Source organism: Mustela putorius, unplaced genomic scaffold (assembly GCF_011764305.1).
Source record: "Mustela putorius furo isolate JIRA1106 unplaced genomic scaffold, ASM1176430v1.1 tig00000580_pilon_pilon_pilon, whole genome shotgun sequence".
NCBI classification, from domain to species: domain Eukaryota; kingdom Metazoa; phylum Chordata; class Mammalia; order Carnivora; family Mustelidae; genus Mustela; species Mustela putorius.
Window position 1 is genome coordinate 1,494,105 of NW_025421423.1, and position 21,229 is coordinate 1,515,333.

Here is a 21,229-nt window from a genome sequence, read left to right on the forward strand (position 1 = left end):
CTGGATGGGGCCAGGTCCGTCCTACCCCCCATGCCTCCTCACTCCCTGCCTGAGTGGCAAGATGACTCTACCTGCCTGACTGGGGAAGCAGCAGTTCAGGGGCCTGGAGACTGCAGTCTGTGTTTCCCAGGCCTGTGGCCGCCATCAGGGCCTGCCTGGGGAATGCCTACATGGTGTCACAGACAGGTCTGAAGTCGGAGCCACGGTGAGGGGGGACATCTTGTAACCCCTGGAACCTGAGACCCTGGGAATCAGAGGCAGGCCCATGTGCAGGCCCCACCAGGGCCAATGGTGTGGTCTTGGATGTGCTCTGATCCCCTCAGAGTCTTAGGACCCAGCAGGGAAGAAACGTGAATGAAGCCTCAGGAGCACTGAAGTGAAGGAATCTGGGCAAAGACTTTGCAGGTTTGGTGTTAAATGGAAACCATGGTAGACCAGCAAAGCCACCAAGCCTTAGGCCATTTGGTCAGGCCAGCCTCTAGGTCTCTGTTCTTTCTTTCCTCATTGTGGGTATAGGGGGTTTCTAGGGATTGAAAGGTATGTCTAAGCCATATGCTCCCATGACAAGAGCACAATTTCTGTGGAGAGAGAATGAGGCCCAGAGATCTGAGAATTCACCTCACTTCTGTCTTGCCATGGAAGCCCCAAATCTCAGTTTTCCCATCTCTAGAGTGCGTATTGTGATCTTTGCCCCAGGGAATGGTCAAGGATTGCAAAGCACCATACAAATGTGAGTTATGAAAGGGCGAACCCTAACTAAGGCGCCTTGGGAAAGGGAGGCTGGATTTGATATGTCCTCAGATTTTCCAAGGCTGGAGCTAGACTAATGGTATGAAACTTTTTTTTTTTTTTTTTAAATAAAATCCACAGGGTCCTTTCTGAAAGTCAGAGCTGGAACATAGGGCTGAAGACCTGTGGAGGAGAACCCCAGGCCTCCAGCCACAGTGCTGGTGAAAGCCCTGGCCTTGTTTTCCATTCACAGTTCTCTGGCATTTACTCAACAGCTTGTGTCCTTTGGAACCTTTCTCTCTAAGCTCCCAGGCAGTTCCACCAGGCAGCGTGTGGGCTGGGGAGAGCAGGTACTTGTGTGAGAACGTGCATGTACATCCTTGTGCTCTTGTGCTTCTGCCCGGCAGCCCAGGAATCAAGGGGTTGTCTTATAAATACAAATGCAATCTGAAGACCAGCAGAGCCTCAGGGGAGATAGGAAAGGCATGGATGGAGCTCATCACAGGGCACGAGAAGGAACAGAAGGGGACCAGCTGGGCTTTGATGAGGAAGGACAGTGTTTGCTTTAAGCAGTTGGTTCAGGGAAGGCCAACTTCCCAATAGCCCGAGACCACAAGGGGGGATGTGGACCAAAGGTGTTGGTACAAAAGGCCAAAGGCCTGATCTGAAGACCCCTGGGCCCACCCCTTCCTGCAGGAAGGAAGGAGGGAGGGAAGGAGGAAAGGAGAGGCCAGCTATCGTACCTTCTCCTACCTTGCCTGGCAGGTGGAGGCTGGAGCTAGTTCATCCTGTTCCTGGAGGTGGGCTCTGCCCACAGCTACCTCCCTTCTTTGCCCAGCAGGTTCCAAGGGCGTGGGTGTGCCTGCAGGGAGCGCCCTGGCTCCACCTCTGCCCTGGGTGGTTGGGCCTCCTTGTCACTAATGGACTTTCCATCTGTGGCAGTGGGCCCAGAACGATTTCCCACTGCCCTTGCTGTCAACTTCCCTCTCCAGGGATGGAGGGATCACCTTGTGCCAGGGGTCAGGAGGCTGAATCTTAGCCCCACCTCTGCCAGTCACTGCCTGGGGACTCCACCTTGTTGAGCCCTGGTTTCCTCTTCTCTCCCACCACCTTGTAGGATGTTGGGGAGTAAACACGCGGTAGCCAAGGATCTGTTCTATTTCCCTGCATTGTTCTAGGCTTCCCCAAACTGGGCCTCAGTTTCCCCTGGGGGGAGCTGGACTAGATCTTTTCAAGGCAGATTCCCATCCCTCTGCATGTTCTTATTTCCCATTTGGTCCAAATATTCCCATAGGTCCCACCCCCTATGCTTGCTCAGAAGTAGAAGACCTGCCCCCGGATGGCCCAGCTACAGCCCCAGCACCCTGGGAAAGAGGAAGGCAAGGAGATAACTGGAGGATGGCCTTGTAGGTGACCCAGCTGTACCAAGTCATCCGAGGCTCAAAGGGGAAGGTCTAGTCCGAGGTCACACAGCAAAGAAGTGGTGTGGCCAGGACAAGACCTCCCAGGCCCAGTAACCCCAGGCTCTGCACTGCCCCAGCTCTTTGCCAACTTGGTGACATGCAAACATCAGAGACCCTGTCATACGAGATGACAAAGTCTATTTTCATCTATGTAATTAAGCCTAGGTCGGGACAGGGCCTTCATCTTGTTGTTCTGACTTGGCAAGAAAGACTACTGAAGGAATTGAGGCTCCAGGCAAAGGGAAGTGGCCCCTGGCACTCCTATTTCAAAACCACTCCCAGTTCACACAGCATTTCCTTACTACTTATCCTGATCCCCTCCTGAAAGGCCTTCCTCTGTCCCCCACATCTTCCCAAGTGTTTTTTCTGACCACTCCAGCATCCACTGAGGTCTCCAAGCTCCCAGGGTCCTTGGCCATGGCCCTGACCATCACCACCCCTTGCATCAATAGGTATATACCCACTGTGCAAAGTTAGGCATCTGCTCCTACCCCAGCACCTCTATTCCTAGCTGCATACTAGGCTCAATGGGGACAGGGAGGGGCTAATTGGGAAGCTCTGGCTGACTGCTGTAGGTGTTTGTGGTCCTCAGTGCAATAATGTCTTTTTTGTTAATTATTGTCTATGTGCCAGGGACAGGCTTGCCCGGAATCCACTTTCTGGCATCCTGGAGGGTGGGAGAAAGGTCCACGGTGGGTGTCCAATGTGATTTGAGCCTGGGCATGCCTCAGAAAATACATCCCAGTTCAGTTCAGTGGTTCCAGGGGCTTGGGAGTCCCTGCCTTGGACTATGGTCTTCTGGGTCCTGTCCAGCCCCAGGATTCCAAGTCCACAATGCAGTCAGCACCTTGGACAGTATCTTTAGACTTTGTAGCTGAGGAATCAATCTCCCAGACAGTTCTTTGTTCTCTTTGAGTCCTTTGATATGGAAAAGAGCTGCTCACACTGCACTGGGGCCAAAAAAAAACGGAATCAGGAAGTCAGGGCATCTCTCCAGTGTGTTTCTCCCGAGGAGGGATCTCAGGGGGTAAGCTTGAAGCATAACCAGCCCGATGAGCCTCTTAGTCCAGACGTTAAAGAAGTAGCAATGAGCAGTAAGGCTGTGCCCGGAGGTGGGCATCCTTAGTCTCAAGGACAACTCCGAGCCCACCTGTACGGGACAGCCAGGACAGAGGGGATGCTCTGCACACAGGTCTAAGACGTCCTGTGACACATCAGGAGTACTGGATGCATAATGGATGGGCAGTCTGCTCAGTTGGACCCTCAGGCCCACAAAAAAGCAAGAAGGTATTTACACGGGTGCTGTTGAAGTGACAAAAGCAAGCTCTCCTTCCCAGGCCTGGGGCAGGAAGACAGGTGGATGGTCAGTCAGCTGGGGACTGGCAGGCTAGGCTAGGGCTACAGTTGTCTGCAGAATAGTCTGTGGCTTTGCAGAGACCTGGTTGCTGTTGGGAGAAGCTCACTGATTGACTCTTAGAAATGGACGTGTGTCTAGAAGTCCAATGGCCTTACCATAGAACCCCAGCTCCCTGGCAGGAGAAGGTTGGGAGGGAGTTTCAGGTGAGAGGGGATTGCTGGGGGATGGTCTCACTGGACCCCTCTGGCTGTCTTCGGAGGGGCTGAGAGGCTATCGCCCTCAGTGATATGTATTATAAGTGCTTGGCGCCCGCCTTGCTCCGAGGGTCAGTGACGGTCGTAGGCAGTGGCGGCCGCAGGTGGGGCAGCTCCTCGGGCCGCAGCGCTGTAATAGTACGGGGAGCCTGGGGGAGACAGAAGAGGGCACGGAGGTTCAAGGGTGACCTTGTGCCTGCAACCCCATACCTGGGGTCCCCTTTCTACCAGGGGGCCCCTCCCCTTCCTCCCAGGCCACCAAGGTCTCTGTCCCAGTCTGTTGCCCAGATTGCAAGCTTAATTAGGGTTGCTTCCTCTTAGGAGACTTCAAGGCCTCCTCCCCATCTAGAGCTGGGGGAGGCAGACTGGGGCCCTCAGGTCCAATCCTCCCTGCTGCCTGTTTCGGTAATAACGGTTTACTGGAACTCAGCCTTGCCCATTTGTTTCTGTGCTGTCCGTGGATGCTGTCCTGCTACCACAGCCGAGCTGACTGCTGCAGCTGAAGTCACATGTTCTGCCAAGCCCCAAATGTTTACTGTCTGGCCGAGTTTGCCCACTTCTGGCCTAGAGGGTGAAAAGCCATCACTTCTTAGTTCTCCCTGTGGATCCCTTGTGACCTGACTCCGCCCACCTCTCTGGCTTTCCCCCCAACAACCACTGATTCCCAGCCCACACCGTGCACAGACCACACCCCAGGGAGCTCAGACTGCGCACAGGTCTCAAGGACCCCCTCATGCTAATAGCAACTACCCGTGGAGAAGCATTTCTTTGGCCTCGCACTGCTTTTTCACATATGTTGTTTCATCTCCGCCTCCAGGACAGGCGAGTTAGCTCATTAGCCTCCTCTCCTTGCCTCTCTGCCTCTCTGCCTCTTCGCCTCTTCCTGTGCTCCTTCCTGAAGCCCTTCTGAGCTCAGCCTCCTCTGCAGCCTGGACCTGGGCCCCAACCATCTCTTTTACTGCTGCTTCCCCCACCCTGGGATGCCCCTGGATGGAGAACCCCACATGGTCAGGTGCTGGGTTCTGGCTCTTCCCTGTGTCTGTCTTCAGTCCCTGGTTGGTAGCTAGGCATGTGGCCTGTGCTCACAGCCAGGTCGGATGAGTAAAGGCACGGCAACACCCAGTAAACAGACAATAGCAGAGACCCCTGCCCATTTACTCGTTTCTTTTCTGGCTCTGTTGGGGACAATAAGGGGCAATAATCACAAACATCACAGACCAATGTCCAGAGTCAGCAGAGGGATTAGAGCTCTGGGGAATACAAGATGATTCTGGCTTGGAATATAAGATGAGTCAGGTTTCCTGGAGGATGTGGGTTGGGCTGGGTTTGGAGGACAGGAAGAGACAGACATGGGGAGCCTGAGGTATGGGAGTCCATGGTGGCCTCTCTCCCCGTGGAGGCCCTCCTACCTGTGACCTCCAGACAGAGCCAGGGTGAGGGCCAGGCTGGGTTCCTTCCACTGTCTCCAGGCTTCATTCTGGGGCTACCTGCTTCAGACAAGGCCTCCAGGAAGCCTATGCTGTGCCCAAACTCCTCCCCAGGGATGAAAGAGTCTGGGGGGCTCGGGGAGACCAGCAGATTCTCAGAACTACAAAGCTTAGAGATGCCAGGCCATTGCCTCATTTTACAGGTGAGGACACGAGGCTCAACATACAAAACCACATGCCCAAAGCCAGAGGGCCTCTCAGTGCCATAGCCTAGCTCACATCCAGGACTCTTCCCACCATGGTGCAGTCCATGGTCTGTCTACCTACTGCTGGGGGGCAGGGTTTATCCAGGTGGACAATGGTGAGGGCCCGGGTGGCCCCCAGACCATGCATGGGAATAGTGATCTGCTTAATTCCCTGGGGGAGTGGACTCATGTTTATTCTGAAATCCCAGCCAAATCCAAACCAATTCTGGTGAGTCTCCCAGATACCATAGCTGAGCACCAAATCATGGATTCTTGGCTGAATCACCCTGAACAAGTGGCTTAAATCTGAGTCTCCGTTTTCTCCTCTGTAAAAGGAGGTCATAATGGGGTCATATGAGGACACCACAAGACAAGGATATGAAAATGTTTTGGAAATCGACACTCTTCTAAGCCACTTAGAGCCATTCACTCTTTCCATTTCCAAAACAATTCCATCAGGTAGAGATTAGCGTTGTCCCCATGTAGCAGATGAAGAAGCCGAGGCAGAGAGACTGTAGGTTCCCCAAGATTACACAGCTCGTACATGATCTAGAGGGCAGGAGCGGGGAGGCACTGTAGCGCCTGCCACTGGCCCTCCAAACCCAGTCCCAATGATGCCCCTTTGCCCCCCTGGGGAGGGAGTACGGCTCAGGCAGCAGTGACAGGGAAATACCTCTCCGTGCTGATCTAGAAGGCAGAGACACCCATCCCATGCCAAGTGTTCCCAGAGATGGCTTTTCCTGCTGCCTCCTCTGTTACCTTCCTAGTTGGAGCCCTGGCTCTCAGAGACACCTGTCAGCCAGTCTTCTCTGTCCTCTCTTCGGGGTTGGGGACAGCATTAGGACAGTCCCCCATGGAGAATCTGTGGTGTCAGCCCTACATCCTGCCTTAGAGAGGAATGTGCGTGCCTGTGCCCCCGGGGGTGGGGGGTGGTCCTGCAGGCCTGGGCAGGGCAGAGGAGTGGAAAAACAGCAGGGACTGCCTTCACCAAGGGCTCTCCTAGGGGCAACAAATGTCAGTCTCCTGGGAGGAACCCGGCTCAACCCTCCCTTTTCCCACAGGCCACCACTCACCCCTGGCTCTGACTCATTCCCCTCCCAAAGCCTAATCTCTTGGCCAGCTTGTGTCCTCCAAAATCAAAAATGCCTGCATTTACCATGAGAAATGAAACCACCACCTTAGGAAGCACTGTGTCTTTCTAGTGCCCATTAGACCTCCATCTAGAATTTTTCCCAATTCAGTTTTATCAGTTTGTTCTTGACACAGTCATTCCAGGTTCCTGCTCACTCCCTCATCCCCTTACAGCAGGCCCCAAGCACACCCATTCTAATCCTAACTGACCCCTGCTTTCTTCCCCACCCCACTTGCCTCTGTGCCCCGCCCCCCAGCCTCGTCATTGTGCCCTGGCTGGGCCTTGTGTGGGCACAAGCTGGCGGCTCCTGCAGAGGGGGCTCCAGGGGAGGGGAGTTCTCCTGAGAATTCAGTGCCCAGCCTCACTAGGTCAGCGTTGCCCATCCTGGCTTTGGGGGTTTCTGGGAAGGGGACTACAACCAGGCTGGCCAGGGTGCAGGTGGTACATGTGAGGCTGTGAGCACACAGGTGTGTGCGTGTTGGGGGGGGCTCACCTGTTTCTGCAGCTCCCACTGATCGAGCAGGTGCACCAAGGAGCCTCAGAGCAGCTTCCCACACCCCACCCTGGTACCTTCCCCAGAAATAGTCGGTCTACCTCTCTGGTCCAGGGGGATGCTTTCAGTTAAAGGCCTGAAGACAGGCTGGGTAGAGGACAATCTGGCAGATGTGATGGGCATGCAGCTTATTTGCAAGACTATGGTGCAGTGAGCCCCGTGCTTCTGGAAGGTGGGATCACTGCTTATTCAGGGCTGTGGGCCTCAGGAGAGCGCCAGATTCAGCTCCTGCCTGAACGAAGCCGCCAGTGGCAATTATCCTCATTTTATAGCGGAGACAACTGAGGCCCAGACTGGAGGATGGCCTGACTACGATTTCCCAGGTTACAGACTTGAGAAGTACAGGGGCCATTTCTCATGTCTATCTGCCCAGTGTTGTGTTGACTTTCCCTGTGTTTGCAGGGTGTCCTGTGGTATGAGGCCCGCCTCTTTGAATGAACTCATTTTCTCATTCTGCTTGCTCCTAGGGCATAAGTGTGTCCCCTGGGCTCTGCCTATTAGAGTCTCTTGCGTGTGAGGGCGCACTGGGAGGAAGTGAATGGGCCAAGAGACTTCATCTGCTAGGAGCAGATGGCGGAGGCACCCAGCTCCAAGTGGGAGTGGCGGCAGGGCTGAGCTCTCCCACACCCCGGCCAGAGCAACAGCAGAGGGCAGAGAGCCAACTGGCCATAGCAGGAGGGCTCCCCAGCCCTGGTAGTGTGGCTGGGTGATGTTCCCCACCATGTCCCCCCACACCTGTGTCTGGTCCTCCTGGAGATTCTAGAAGCCCCAGTACCCCTTAATAAATTGGTTTTCTGCTTCAACCAGCCAGAGTGGATTCTGTGATTTGTAACTGAAAGCCTAACAGATAAATACAGTAACTTGGCTTTCAAAAATTGGTCAGAGCTGTTCTCATCACATACATGGTCTGAGTATTCAGGCCCCTCAAGGCTTCCTATGGAGGGACAAGGCCTCTTTTCCTGGATGTCGTGCTGTTCAGACTTCATTGGTCAGGGAGAATAAGAGTACCACACCATACCCTGGTTATGAATATAAGCTCCGGGGTCAGGGTAACCAGAGTTTGAGTCCTCACTCTGCCACCTGCAGGCTGTGTGACTGCAGCTAAATTATATACCCTTTCTGAGCCCACTGTCTTGATCTGTATAATAGAGATAATAGTATGCACTCCCTTGGGCTGTTGAAATGATAAAATAAGGTGATCCACCTGAAGAGTCTTCCCCAGCGCCCACACAGTGAGCTGGTACTCATTTAGATGGATGGAGTTTTAGTTCCTCCTCTCCATAGTGGCTCTGGCCCTCTTAAGGCACTGACCACCTCCCTACACAGACACCCTTGCCTGAGGCTCCCTCAGCCCCAGCCTGGAGGCTCCCTGAGACAGAGTCCTCATCTTTCCCTACCAGGCACACACAGCCCATGCCTAACACCCAGGCATGTGAACTGCTTGCCCTCCAGCGCGAGCAGTGAAGGCCTCAGATGCCACCCAGCACGAGCCTCCCCTGCCATCCGCTTGGGCTCCAGACCCAGCCCTCTGCCTCTACCCCTCTGAAAGACTCTGGTTCAAGGAGACTGTGGTTAGCCTTTGCCTCCTAAGACTGACAGCTAGGTCAACTCAGAAACCAGGGCCTCTCCAAGCACTTGTTTCAGGAAAAGCATTAGGTAAATGGAGACATGGTTCAATACTTAGAATTGATTTTTACCAAAACCAAAAAAGAAGTCTACAGATCAGCCCATACAGGAGGCCAAAGTAGTAAGATCCCAGTCATCTATAAAATGAAATCAAGGCTTAGGGACCAGGAGTAGTAATTGGTAGTAATCATTCTTTATTCTACCCGCAAGGTTTGCATGACCCGCCAGAAGGCTCTGGGCAGGTGGAGGCCCAAGTACACCGATGGGTGGCAGCCAGGAAGGTATGGTGTCTGTCACGTGTATGCCCTAGTCCTCTAATCACAGACCCATGACCTGGCAATTAGAGTCCAAAGGGATCAGGTTCTTGCTTTTTCAAAGTCTGTTTCCCAGTCCTAAAATAATCCAGGATCCAGGAATTAATAGGTTCTACTTAACCTGACTTTTCAAAGCTGGACAGACAAGCCTGGGTGATCTCTAAGGCGCATCCTGACTGTGTGGGAATTCCTCGGCTAAGTGCTGGGGCAGGATCTGTGCCGCTGCTTGAGGCTCATTGGCTAGCTCTGCCCCCACGTGGTGAGTGACATCTGTGAGTCCTGGCCCCCTGCTTAATGCTCCAGAACCTCCAGCTCCCATTATCACTCACCAGCTGGTTTCATGTCAGCTCTTTTTGGCCTTTTGAGGGCTGAGTTAGCCTGCTTGGTCTTTGCAGGGGCCCACATATCTCCGATGATATAAACAGATCAGGCTAGCCCCAGCAATGGATAATCTGCCAGCCTGAGGCCTGGGTAGAGGTGGGGCACCAGCTGAGCTCGGAATGGCAGGACGAGGAAGGCCTTTGGACACAGGGCACTCGATTTCCCAATGGAGTTGGCTCTGCTGAAGTCCATGCAGACATCACTAATCAATCACTAAGCCTCAGAGTCCTTATCAAGACAGGTAGCCACTACTAATCAATCCAAGTTGGCCTCCTTGCTGCCTCTTAGAGATTTCTCACCAGAAGATTCAGTGATTCTTAAGAAATATGTTACTCACGGGCAGGCACTTTTTCTACACTTCCCCCCTTCCTTCAATGCCTCTTTTTCTCTGTTTCCCTGCTCTCCCATTTTCCCTTATCTGCCAAAACATCTCGGGGAGGGAAGAGGGCTCGAGTGGAGCTGGAGCGGTGTTTACTGTCTGAAGCTCCCATCACAACTCCTGGCTAGCACATATCTGACGCAAGCTACCCACCCTGACTAAGGGACCAGACTGCAGGCTGTCAAGGGACCCTGGCCCAAAGAGAGTCCTAATGTGGCAGCTGATGGCCCTGGGGCCCCACAGGGTTCTACCAGTACTCACCGAGCAGCCCCGGGTTGGGGAACCTCCAGGAGTCGTTGTACGAGGGATACTGAGGGTGGCTGTAGGGGCTCCCGGAAAACTCACTCCCTGCATGTGGTGGGCGGAGAGAGAAACAGGAACCAAATGTCAGGTCAGGTTTGGAAAATGCCAATGGCATTTGCCTCTTACAGAAACGGCAGGTACTCTTCGTAACCAATAAAGGCCGTTCTGGCCCATGTTCCTATCAAGCAGACGGCTAACACAGGCCTTGTGTTTCCCCCTGTAACATTTTCCTTAGCAGAGGGAGTGAATATCAGCCTCTAACATGCATACCATGACACTACTGTGTGCCAGGTGTTCCCTGGGGATATCGGACCATTTTACAGGTGAGAAAACCGATGCCCAGGATTCCTCACAAAATGGTCTTGACCCAAGTTCGAAGCTGCAGACCGCCTGGCTCTCAGCCCTGACTGAGGCACTCCAGTGCCCCCAGTGTGGTTTCAGTTTCACTGCCCATATGTTTCCTGAGTGGCTCTGGACTGAGAAGCCAAAGGTGACCTCGGTTCGAGTCTGGCCCACTGTGTTGTGAATCCAGAGGGGGATGCTCACGGGGCCCTGGTCTACGGGAGAGGATGAGACAGATGCTCAGGTCCATGCCAGGAGAAGGCAGACGGCACTTTGCTGAGAAGGCTGGGGAGCACAGCAGAGGGAGTGTGTTGGGGCCTTCCAGGCATTGGGAAAGGGGCTGAGGTTTGCTGCTGGGATGCTCAGGCAGAAACTCTGAGCTGTGTCAGGATAGGGATGGTGTTGGGGAAAGGTGGCGCAGTAGAACTTGAGGATGGCTCCCTCTGGCCCCAGACACAAGAAGTTGACGGGGCCCTACTTCTTGTGTCTGGCACTTTCCCTGTGCTCTTTCTTCAGCCCCCAGAGAGCCTGTTTATCACCAGTCAGTCCTAGGAAAGGAGTCCAAAATTCCTGCCTGCAAACCTTGCTGCTTTGGCTCTGCCTGTCTCCTCCCTGTGCCTGGGATTCCCAGAGCGCCTGGTTTGGACCTCACTTAGAGCGGACACCGCAATGCCTGGCCCGGTTGTGTTGGTAGCTGCCTGGCGAGAGGCTTTGTAAGCCACCGGTTACAGAGCATGTGGCCCCTCCCTGGCAGTGGTGACAGAAGTTACACAGCCTCAGGAGACCACCCTCAGCCCAGACATGCTTCCATGCATTCCTCTCAAGGATGCCAAAGGGCAGGAGCCTCCAGAAGGACCAACCAGAAGGCAGGACCTGGAGCGCTGCTCTTCCCTCAGCATCCAGGCCCAGCTGTAGGGTCCCTGGGGCTCCACCAGGTAGGGCAGAAACAATAAGGGATGCCCGAGGGGCCAGCTGCTCCCACCCCCTGGGCCCACCTGGCCCCCTCCCCATTTCTATAGGCAACCACAGGCGGAGCACATGCACACACGCACGCACACACACACACATGCTCCTCCTCAGGCCTCTCTGGGGGCCACTCCCAGCCTGACAGGCTGAGCCTTCCAATTCTCTGTTTTTTATGCCTCAGTGGTCAGGGTGTCAGGTTCTGGCGGAGGGAGGGAGAGCATGGTGACAGAGCTGGGCCGCAGCAGCTCAGGCTCCGCATATCCATCAGTGCCTCCTCCTCCTCCTCTTAGGGGCCAACGTGGGGGATCAGAGAGACCGAGCAGCCTGGAGAAGGGGGACAGCCACCCTCTTCTCAGGGCTCCGGGCTGCCCCATCAGAGGCACTTCCTGACAGCGTTGTGCCTGGGCCCAGGGCACCAGGCCATGCTGGCAAAGGTGGTCTCCGCTTTTCCTTCTAGCAACATCATGCCTGTCTGCCAGGCTCAGCTCCAAGGCCACCTCTTCCGGGAAGCCCCCTTGATCTCCATTCCCTCAGAAATGCACATCTTGGATCCATTCAGCTGAAATTAACTGTGTGTTATACACCCTGCACCCTCCACCACCTGGCCCCCAAACTGGCTACTTTTTTCTCTGGGAAGCCCCCTCTTTAGACGCACCCCGTTTCCCGCAGCATCCCACAGCACCAACATGGGAGTCTCCCGTGACGTGGGAGTGTCTGCCCCACAGGTCTGGGTCTGTTTCCTCTCAGATCCTGTGCGCCAACCCCCACCCCCCACGCTCCCCATGTAATGACACCCCGTCCACAGCAGACAGTCGGGATCCGGGGAGAGCCTGTAGTCGCCTGCCTCTACCCGATACACAACACTCCTGCACATACATCTGCATAGCTCCCTCTCTCATTTCCTTCTAGGCTTTGCTCCAGTTTCGTCTCCAGACCACCGAATTTAAAATGGAACCGTTCCGCCCCATCCTTCTTTCCTGCTTTATTTTTTTCCACAGAACTGATCATGACTCAACATCTCTTTTGTGCTTATCCTGTGAATTCTGCCTCCAGGAGGATGGACGCTCCATGGGGGCAGGGAGTTCCGTCTGTCAAATTCACGTCCCCATCCCACTGTCTAGCACAGGGCCTGGCATCTAGCAGTCACCGAGAACGGTCTGTTGAATGAATGAAGAGGTGTGCCTCAGTCCTCCAGGGACACAGATGACAGCTCTCGCTGCTTCTGCTATAAGTACTGCGAGCCGGGGTTGTGTGGAACGTCTGCTGCATGCCAGGATTCAAACTGGTATATCTGACCCACTAGTGGCTTCCACTCACAACACCGTCCTGCTCCTCAGTGGAAGATGAGGGCCCCCGGGGACCCCGCCTGGTGAGCTGAGTGGGGACTTTGTGGGCATCCTCAGCCTGCCCTGGAAGAGTGAGCACTCGGGGTAAGGGCACCTTCCCCAGCCCGGGGCCCGAGGCTGACCTGTGGGAGTGGTCCGGCCACCTGTTGGACACATGAGATGTGGGGAGGCCAGGTCCTCAGATACCAAAACGGCTGCTTGTCTAGAGACCTGGCCTAGTCCTGACCCCAAAGGTGGCCAGAAAGCCGCAGACTCTCTAGGTTCAAGCCCACAGGCTACCATTGAACCCAGTGGTCCCCAGGCAGTGAGGCACAGAGGCTGGGAGCAAGGTCCCTGGAGCCAGACTGTCGGGATTTAAATCCCGAGTGTCCTTCCTCTTAACTCTGTGACCTTGGGTGGATCATTCAGCCTCTCCGTGCCTCAGTATCTTCCTCAGTAAAGCAGGAGTAATTAACAGATCCCACTGTGTGTGGTCACTGTAAAGGCTGAACGGGTGACGATACACAGAGTGCCCAGCACACGGTGAACTCTCAGCAAATGTCGGCCATGACCATGACCTGATCCAGCTCACGAAAGCTTCTCTGGCATTCAGAATCTAATCTAACCTTCCTGACAGTCCCATGAAGCTCACAAGATAGATGCAACTGTTTGCATTTTCTGTGTGCAGAAATGGAGGCTCAGAAGGGTGGAGGGACTTCGAGGCTGCCCCCCCCCCCCCCCCCAGCTCAGGACCCTCTGCGTATGTGACCCTGCCTTCCCATCTCGGGCCTCTCTGTCTCCTCCTTTTATTTTCAACAGTCCCTTCTTGTCAGCTGAGCTTGGATTTCACTTCTCCCGGGCCATCTCCCCTGCTTCAGTTCCCCATACTCATGACACCCAAGGAACACTCACCTTCTTAGAAAAATGAATCCTGTCCAACTGAGAGAAGGTCTGGGGAAAGCACTGGGGGACTTTCTGGGGCTCCTGGGAGCCTGTGTGCCAGGAGAGACAGGATTTTGATAGGCAGAGGGAGCCAGTCTCTCCCAGGCACAAGCAAAGGGCTGCGTGGGACTGGTCAGAGTGCGACCACCTGCATGTCCAGGTCATTGTGAGGCCTGGCAGAGGTACGCCCCAGAGCAGAACTGGGGGGCAAGAATATCACGCTTTTCTCCCAGTAGAGCTGGGACCCAGGGGAGCCTAGGGAGTGCCAGGATCTGGAGCACGGGCTGAAGAAGGTGAGCCTGTGGTCAGGGAAACCAGCCAGGTGACTGCTGCTACAGTCCGAGCAGGAGGGGAGAGGGGCCTGGGAGACAACGTTCGATGCTCTCCAGGGCGGGAAATGGAAGCCCCTCTTCAGGCTCATTGTCAGGACCCCCTGCAGTACTGCTAGCTGGCCTGACACAGCGACCACACAGTAAACCCCTTCCCAGATGGGAGTCACATTCGAGGTAAGCACAGCTCAACGCAAAAACCTGTGGGATCGCTGTGGCACATCGTGTCTGCGGCACTCACAGACCAAGATGAACTCTTGGTCTAAAAAATAGGTAAATACCTTCTCTTATGACCACCCAGCACAGAGGACAGCATGAGCCCCTTGTTTCTGTCCACTAACCGATCCATGCTTTTGGCATCTCTCGAAAATACTAGCCCCTTAAGCTGGACAATCTTTTCTTTGTGCATTAATAGAAAAGTTTCTGTGAGGCAGACTGGGATGCCAGCCCAGTCTGGGCAGCTGTCACTCAGTGGACAGTGAGGCTGTCATCTGGAAGGCACGGCACATGGGCCCTCCTCAGAGACAGCTCCCGGGCTGTCTGGAGTTGGCCACATATGGGCCCCTAGGGACTGTCACCAACAGAACATGTCATCATCGTCTCCATCCCCAGCCTCCTGGGAGGGAGCAGTCCCGAGGGGAAACCAGGACTGCAGTGAGAGCAGACCTGGAGCCAGCACTGCTGGTGCCCCCCCATATGATGCTGTGGGAGCAGAAAGCAGGGAGGGGTCCGGGAAGGCGCGCCCGCAGATGGGTGTGGGCGTTCCTATGGAAGGGCTGGGCACAGCAAAGGCTCTGCCCTCAGCCCTCCGCCTACTGGCTGTGTGGCCTTGGGTGAGTGAGTGAATTTCTCCTGGGCAGAGTCTCTTCATCTTGAATATGGACCCACACATAGGACTGGTGAGCGGGGAGAAGAGAACTCCCCTCTCCCTCTACCCAGGAACGCTGAGGATGCAGGAGAGAGGGGGAGGAGGAAGCACCTCTTCTAAAACCTGCAAAGGCCCCAAAAGGAATTGTCCAGCTCTCACTGAGTTCTTGGATATGCAGATACGCACTGGGTTTAGGAGTAGAGTTTTAGAGGCCAAAGCACTGTGTGTAGGAAAGGCCCTGGGTCATGGGCAGTTCTGTTCCGGGGAGGAGGAAAGGGCAGCAGCGGGAGCTGTGAGCAGCCCCCGTGTGGGGACGGTGGGGGGTGAGGGACATTTAAGTGGGTGTCGAGATTCCCATTTTAAGTTGTTCCTCCCAGGGGCTGTAACCAACCACCATCTCAGATACATTCGGTAAAACCGACTCAGTTGGGGTTTTCTTCCTACGGGGGAGTCACGTTTGGTGGCTGAGTGCAGGGGCTGGGCAGCCAGCAGGGCAGAGATGAAAACATGTGGTCCGAGAGCAACAGAGCCCACAGAGCCTGAGCACTGGGTTATGTCCGGGAGCCTCCCCTGGCCACGTGGCAGCAATCTTGGGGAGGACAAATGACTTTTCCATGAGGCAGGGAACAAGAGTTTGAGTCCAGCTTACTCGAGCTCAAGGTCCAGAAAGTTCCAGCTGGCCGTGGTGGGCACTCTGCATTGGGTAGAGGAGAGCTGGGGCTGGGGAGCAAGTGTATGAGCTAAAGCCAGGAGTTGGGATCAGGCAGATGGGACATGATGGGACCCAGGGGCACAGGAGACAGACTCCCTACTCCTCGGCAGCCGGCAGCATGGCCCAAGAACAGAGGGATGGCCCTCTTGCAGGCTCGTTCCAGGGCTATAGCCACAGGTGAGCTCCACCGTTCAGTCCTACCCAGAGCTGTCTTCTGGGGAGAAGACCACAAAAAATGGCCTTTGGCGTCAGACCCATGGTCCTGGCCAGACTCTGTCAGTCATAGGCTGGGTGGCCTTGAGTGCATGAATTTACCTCTTAAGCCTCAGTTGTCTTGTCTGTAAAATGGAGGGGAAGGAAAACTCTACTTTTGAAGCTTGTGAAGATCATAAGACTTACCAGTTACAGATCTTTGCAAGCCCTCGTGTGGGGAGGACTTGGTGCCTTCTCACCACTGATGGTAGAGAAAACGTTGTCTTTCCTGCTCCCAGCCCAGACTCTCTGACAACCGCCCTCACTGCTGAGAGAGGCCCCTGACCCACAACTTGAAGGTTCTTCCAAAGCCACTAAACAGAATAAAGCTGAGGAATGTGTGTTCTTTCCTCGAAGACTCAGGAAGAAATCAGAGGCTTAAGAAATTTAGGATAAATGGTGGATCTCCCCAGAACAGTGATGCCTTCGAATTACACAAAAACAAGTGGTAAAGATCAATGAGGTCACTAGAAAGGACCGATTAAAATGAAAAGTTTTTTTTTTTTTTTTTTTAAGGCAGCTTTCCTGAAGATTCCAGAGCCAGGAAAACTGTCAGAAATGAGAGCTGTTGTGTTTCTCCTTTGCTCAGAAATGGCAAGAAAGTCGAAGTTTCCTAAAATTCTCAGAAGTGACAGGTAAACCGGCTCAGTGTAGCTCTTAATTAACCCAAAACGACACCTGCCAGATGATGGGGATTTGCAGCGCTCGCCGGGGGCCGACCCCATCTGCAGATGGTGGGCTCCCACCTCTGCTCGAGACCTTGGCCGGCTGTAATTAACATACGGAAAGTCTTTCAAAGTGACTTCGCAGCCAAGTTCTATTTCTGAAGGATTGAAGCTGGGCTTAGAGAGAGAAGCTCTGCAGAGGGGGAGGGGGAGGGGGAGGAAGGAAAGATGGGAAAAGGACCGTGAGATTTTCTCCACCTCCTCCCCATGGCCCTGGAGGACCTCGTGACATGCCACGGCTTGGGGTCAGTGGGTAGTCTGCACACGTGGCCGTCTGTAGCTAGAGAGATGACAACTACAGCACGCCACACAGGACCCAGCTTTCAAATGTAGAGATATTAGGTACAACTGTATATGCATTATATTACTGTTTTAGGTGTTACAGGTGTAACATGCATGTATGTAGATGCGTACGTGTTCACAGACATATACATATATACACATGTATACATGGGTGTGCGTCGGGGTGGTGCGTGCCCACACCAGATTCTGGGCTTCTGTCAAAGCCTCTTTGAGTGACTTCGATCAAGCCCCTTCCCCTAAGACTGTTTTCTCATGTGTAAAGTGTAAAGTGTACGGCAGAGATTCGAACAAACAGCCTCAAACGGTTTCCAGCACTAATGCTCTCCCCTTTCCTACCCTCAATGCACCCAACTCCCAAATGGGCCCCCTGGAAGGCCAACACTTCTCAGTCTCCCTCTCTCCGGAACAAGACCTTCGTGGGCTCCTAACAGGGAGAGGAAAACCCGAGCAAACTCTGTAAAGGTCAGCCCTGTCAACCCGGACAACCTGGCACATGGCATCGATCCCTTCCTGGGAAAAACCTCTTCTCCTACCAGCTCAAGCCAGCCACGAAGGCCTTCAGAAAAACAAAGAAGAGAAAAACCGAGAGAGAGGGCAAGAGTGAGGGAGTGAATGCAGAATGTGTCTCTTTTTTGCTTCTCGGGAGAGCGATGGGTTTTATAGTTGGACGGCAGTGCTGGCTGGGCCCCCGTGAGCCTGGGCTCTGCTGTTTACTGGCTGTGAGGCAGCTGTGTGACCACTGTGGACCTCAACTTGGTCCCCTGGAGACAGGAGCCCATGGGGTCTTCAGCCCAATTCCTTCTGTCTCCAACCATGGCACCAGAACACAAGAACCCTACAGGGAACCCAAGGGAAACAACCCCATTGTCACATTTACGACACATCCACTGTGGGCTCCAGGGCCCATCGGACCCCACTAGCTGGCCGCCCATCAGAGGCAAGAACTGGGGCCTTCAAGCCACCTGAAGCCGACCAAAATATATTAATGGTTAGTCCAGTGTTTCCAAGGGGCAAGGGTGTCATCAGCCACAAGCAAGTTGTGACTATTATCCCCCGAGGCTGGCTTCCCATCTTTCTGTACCAGTCTGGCCCCTGGAGAGATTTCCACTGGAGACCCCGGCTATGCTGTGGCACGTTTTGAGCAGTTCTGGTTCCATTTTAATCTGTCCTCCTGCTGTGGTATTATTCCAAAGTCCCGTTCCCATGTCCTTATCTATACCCACAGCGAACAAGACAACGGGCAATGTACAAATGGCTCTCGCAGCCTCACTGTGGCGCAAGACAAGCCTGATTGGTGCATATGTGTGCGGGGTGAGGAAGTCCCAGGTCTCTGGTGTGCCTCCCTCTGGGAGTGCCCACACGCAGCACAGTTGTGAGGAACAAGCCTGTGAGGCAGGGACCAGAAGCCCCGCTGTGCCATCCAAGCACCTGCAGGGTCTGGTCCCGGCGAGTTCTGAGCCGCACCTCCCACAGCCCCCTGCCCCAAAGGCCAACGGCCCTTGCCCACCCACATGCTCCATGGGGCCCCTCTCCAACCACGTATGCTGTTCCTTTCATCTGAAATGCCACCTTCCTCTTCCCCCTCATGTCCAATCTCCCAACTTGTCAAGACCCAGCTCAAATACTGTTTTGTGGATCGCACATCCCATTCCCCCACCTTCCCCTGAGCCCTCAGCCCCATGGCCCAGAGCGCCTCCTGTTCAGACTTTGGGGGGCGGGTAGTTGTGACCTCATCTCCATTTCTCTTGCTGAGTCTCCTCCTTGAGGGTGGGAACCAAGAAGTATCCATGTGTGACCAACAGCTCGCACTGCTTGGCCCGCCCCGTCCAGTGTCAGACCGAAACTGATCATCAGATCATGCTGGAAAAGCGTTTCTAAAACTCTGGTTCTTGATCTTTGGTAGAAGCATGAGACAGAGACCAAGAGGGGCAGCAAAACACACTGAGAGGGGAAGGGCAGAGTCTGCGGCAAGGACTGGGGTGCGGGTCCCGCAGGAGGAAAGGCAGGTGGCACAGGTGCTCTCTGAGTGGCCCGGCCCCCTCTAGGCCTTTCGAGGCTGCTCTGACACACAAGGACAGCACCAAGCCCGGCTCACTGAAACAGAGTTCAAGAGAAGTTTCCATCATTGTGGTTTTGCTTTCATGTTCTTAAAAAGCGCCAGCAAAACCCACTGATAGTTCTAGCTCAGAAGAGAGCATGACCCTACACTATTCCTTGGGGGCCGCATCAGGGATGGAACAGTGGGAAGGGTTATTTCCTTACCACCCACGTGGCCATCAGAAGGTGCTCAGTCTGGAAACCTGAAGGTTTTCCTTGAGTGACCTTGCCAGAAGCCCCCATTCGGGACCTAAACGGCTAGGCTCCTGATCCCACACAGTTCAGTTGGAGTAACACTGAACTGTATTCCCAAGAGAATCCGGCTCACACACCAGTGATGGAAATCTAATAAATGCACCAGGATTTCAGTAAATCTACTCAATTCAGCATTCACAGGGGCCCTAACTCCATTCAGAGCTCTGTGCTAGGCCTTCCGAAAGGGTCTCAGACTCTGGATCTCCAGGAACTCCCTTCATCTTGGGTTTGTAGACCAAGAGTTAGATTCAGATACGAGAAAAGGGTGAGGCATGTTTGGAAGCAGAGAGGAGGTTAGAATTAGTCTAGCTGGGGTATCCAGGAGGACTTCTTGTAAGAAGAGGCTGAACTGGGGGCCTCAGTGAACATTCGAGCTTCATCATTGAGGGGGTTCCTGAACCCTATCCCTGTGCCTCTCCTGCCAGAAGAGTCCAAACATGTGCCCCTGTCGCCGGGGAAGGGAACCTGGGGACAAGGTCTCCAGCCTCTCCCAAGCAGGAGGTCAGTTTAGCAGCATGTGGTGGGTCCTGGCTGGGATGGGTCACAGAGCCCAGAGATGCAATGGCTAACATAGCACACTGCCCAATAAACCCAGAAACTCTTTAACAGCTCAAAACCACGATGTGATTTTTGCAAGTAATTGTGAAGAGGGGCCTGAGGCTCTACATGGACAGCGGCTGCAGTGATGGTAAGTGAGGCGATGGGGAGCCTGGGGGCCGTGGCCTGTCACTCCCTTTCTAAGCCCCTCAGCCACATAGCCAAGTGGCCTCAGAGAAATCACTTTACCTCTCAGAACCTGCGTTCCTTGGGTACAATGTAGAATTACAAGGCTCTCGGGACTCAATACTATCGAAGTCCTGTGTGAATGAGAACGTGCTCTACAAACATAGGGCTCTACAAACGTAGAGCTCTTCGGTGCTTGACTCAGTCCTTGGCACACGGCGTGTGCTCTGTGCGATTGCTGGAAAAGTGGAGGCACTCGAGCTTTTTTTTTAATGAAAACTGTATTTTTAGGTAGTTTCCTCATATTTCAACAAGTGTCCCAAATGCTTGGTTGTAGAGAAAACCTTAAGCTAGGAGTTAGACCCCTGATCTCATTCTGTCTCCACCACAGTGTGACAGTGTGACCTTGAACATGTCTCTTTCAGGTTCACACAGCCTCAGCTTCCCCAGATGGACAATGGTGGGGTGGAAAGGAGATAAGATTGGGTTCCAATCTTGCTGCCGCTAAATACTTTTTCATCCTGGACTCCTGTCCAAAGGCCCTTTGCTTACTTGAATGGCGAATCTAATGCCACGCCCCTTTAAAGTATTCTGTGAGGCCTTTTTTGTGGGGGCAGATCGACCATTTCCACCAGGCTGACTGTAAAGCCTTTCCTTCTGGCTCCCAGACTCAAAAAGTGGCTCCAGCCTCCTCCAGCTCAGGGGTCAGGGGGTTGCCCTCTAGCCTCTGAGCACATTCCCAGAGGCCTCAGGGACTCTGTCTCAGCCCAACTTCAGCCCAAAGCAGACTTACTTTTCTGTGGCCTAGACCTTGGCCTGTCCCTGAGAACAGCCAGGGGTCCTCCTCAGAAGAAATCGCCTCCCCCTGCCGGGGCCCAGCGCGGTGCAGCAGCCTGCGCGTCCTGCCGCTGACTAATGAGAGGGAGGTGATCGTGTCATACCTTGCTGGGAAGTCACGGTGCTAGTCCCGACCCGAGCCTCCTGCCATCAAATTTTAATGCCGCCGCGGACATATTTATGGAAAGCCTCACCAAGTGTTTGCGAGGACACCAGACAAGATTTACCTCCACAATTACTACCACGACGCACAGGCTTTGCTGTGCGCTGGGAACCCAGTAGCCCAGAGGCGCTGAGCACCAGTGCGCCGGGAGGAGTCCGCTCAATTCCACGCACCTTTCCTACCCCAGCACGTGGGGCCTGGGGCCTGGGGCGGCAGAGATGAATCAG

The 21,229-nt window shown here is 54.3% G+C and overlaps 1 protein-coding gene across 9 annotated transcripts in view; it reads right to left on the reverse strand.

Moving 5' to 3' along the window:
* PAX5 (paired box 5) overlaps nucleotides 1-21,229 on the reverse strand; it is a 195,206-nt gene that overhangs the window by 2,646 nt on the left and 171,331 nt on the right. For 4 of the 9 annotated variants that reach the window (XM_045081579.1, XM_045081584.1, XM_045081580.1 and 1 more), the window contains 2 exons: nucleotides 10,122-10,208; nucleotides 226-3,952 (listed from right to left, as the gene is read on the reverse strand). In XM_045081579.1, coding sequence (XP_044937514.1) covers nucleotides 3,876-3,952; nucleotides 10,122-10,208 — 164 coding nt within the window. In that variant the 3' untranslated portion in view covers nucleotides 226-3,875. Of the gene's footprint in view, nucleotides 1-225; nucleotides 3,953-10,121; nucleotides 10,209-21,229 lie in introns of those variants that run through there. The other 5 variants (XM_045081578.1, XM_004747607.3, XM_013053781.2 and 2 more) reach the window with 2 other exon arrangements.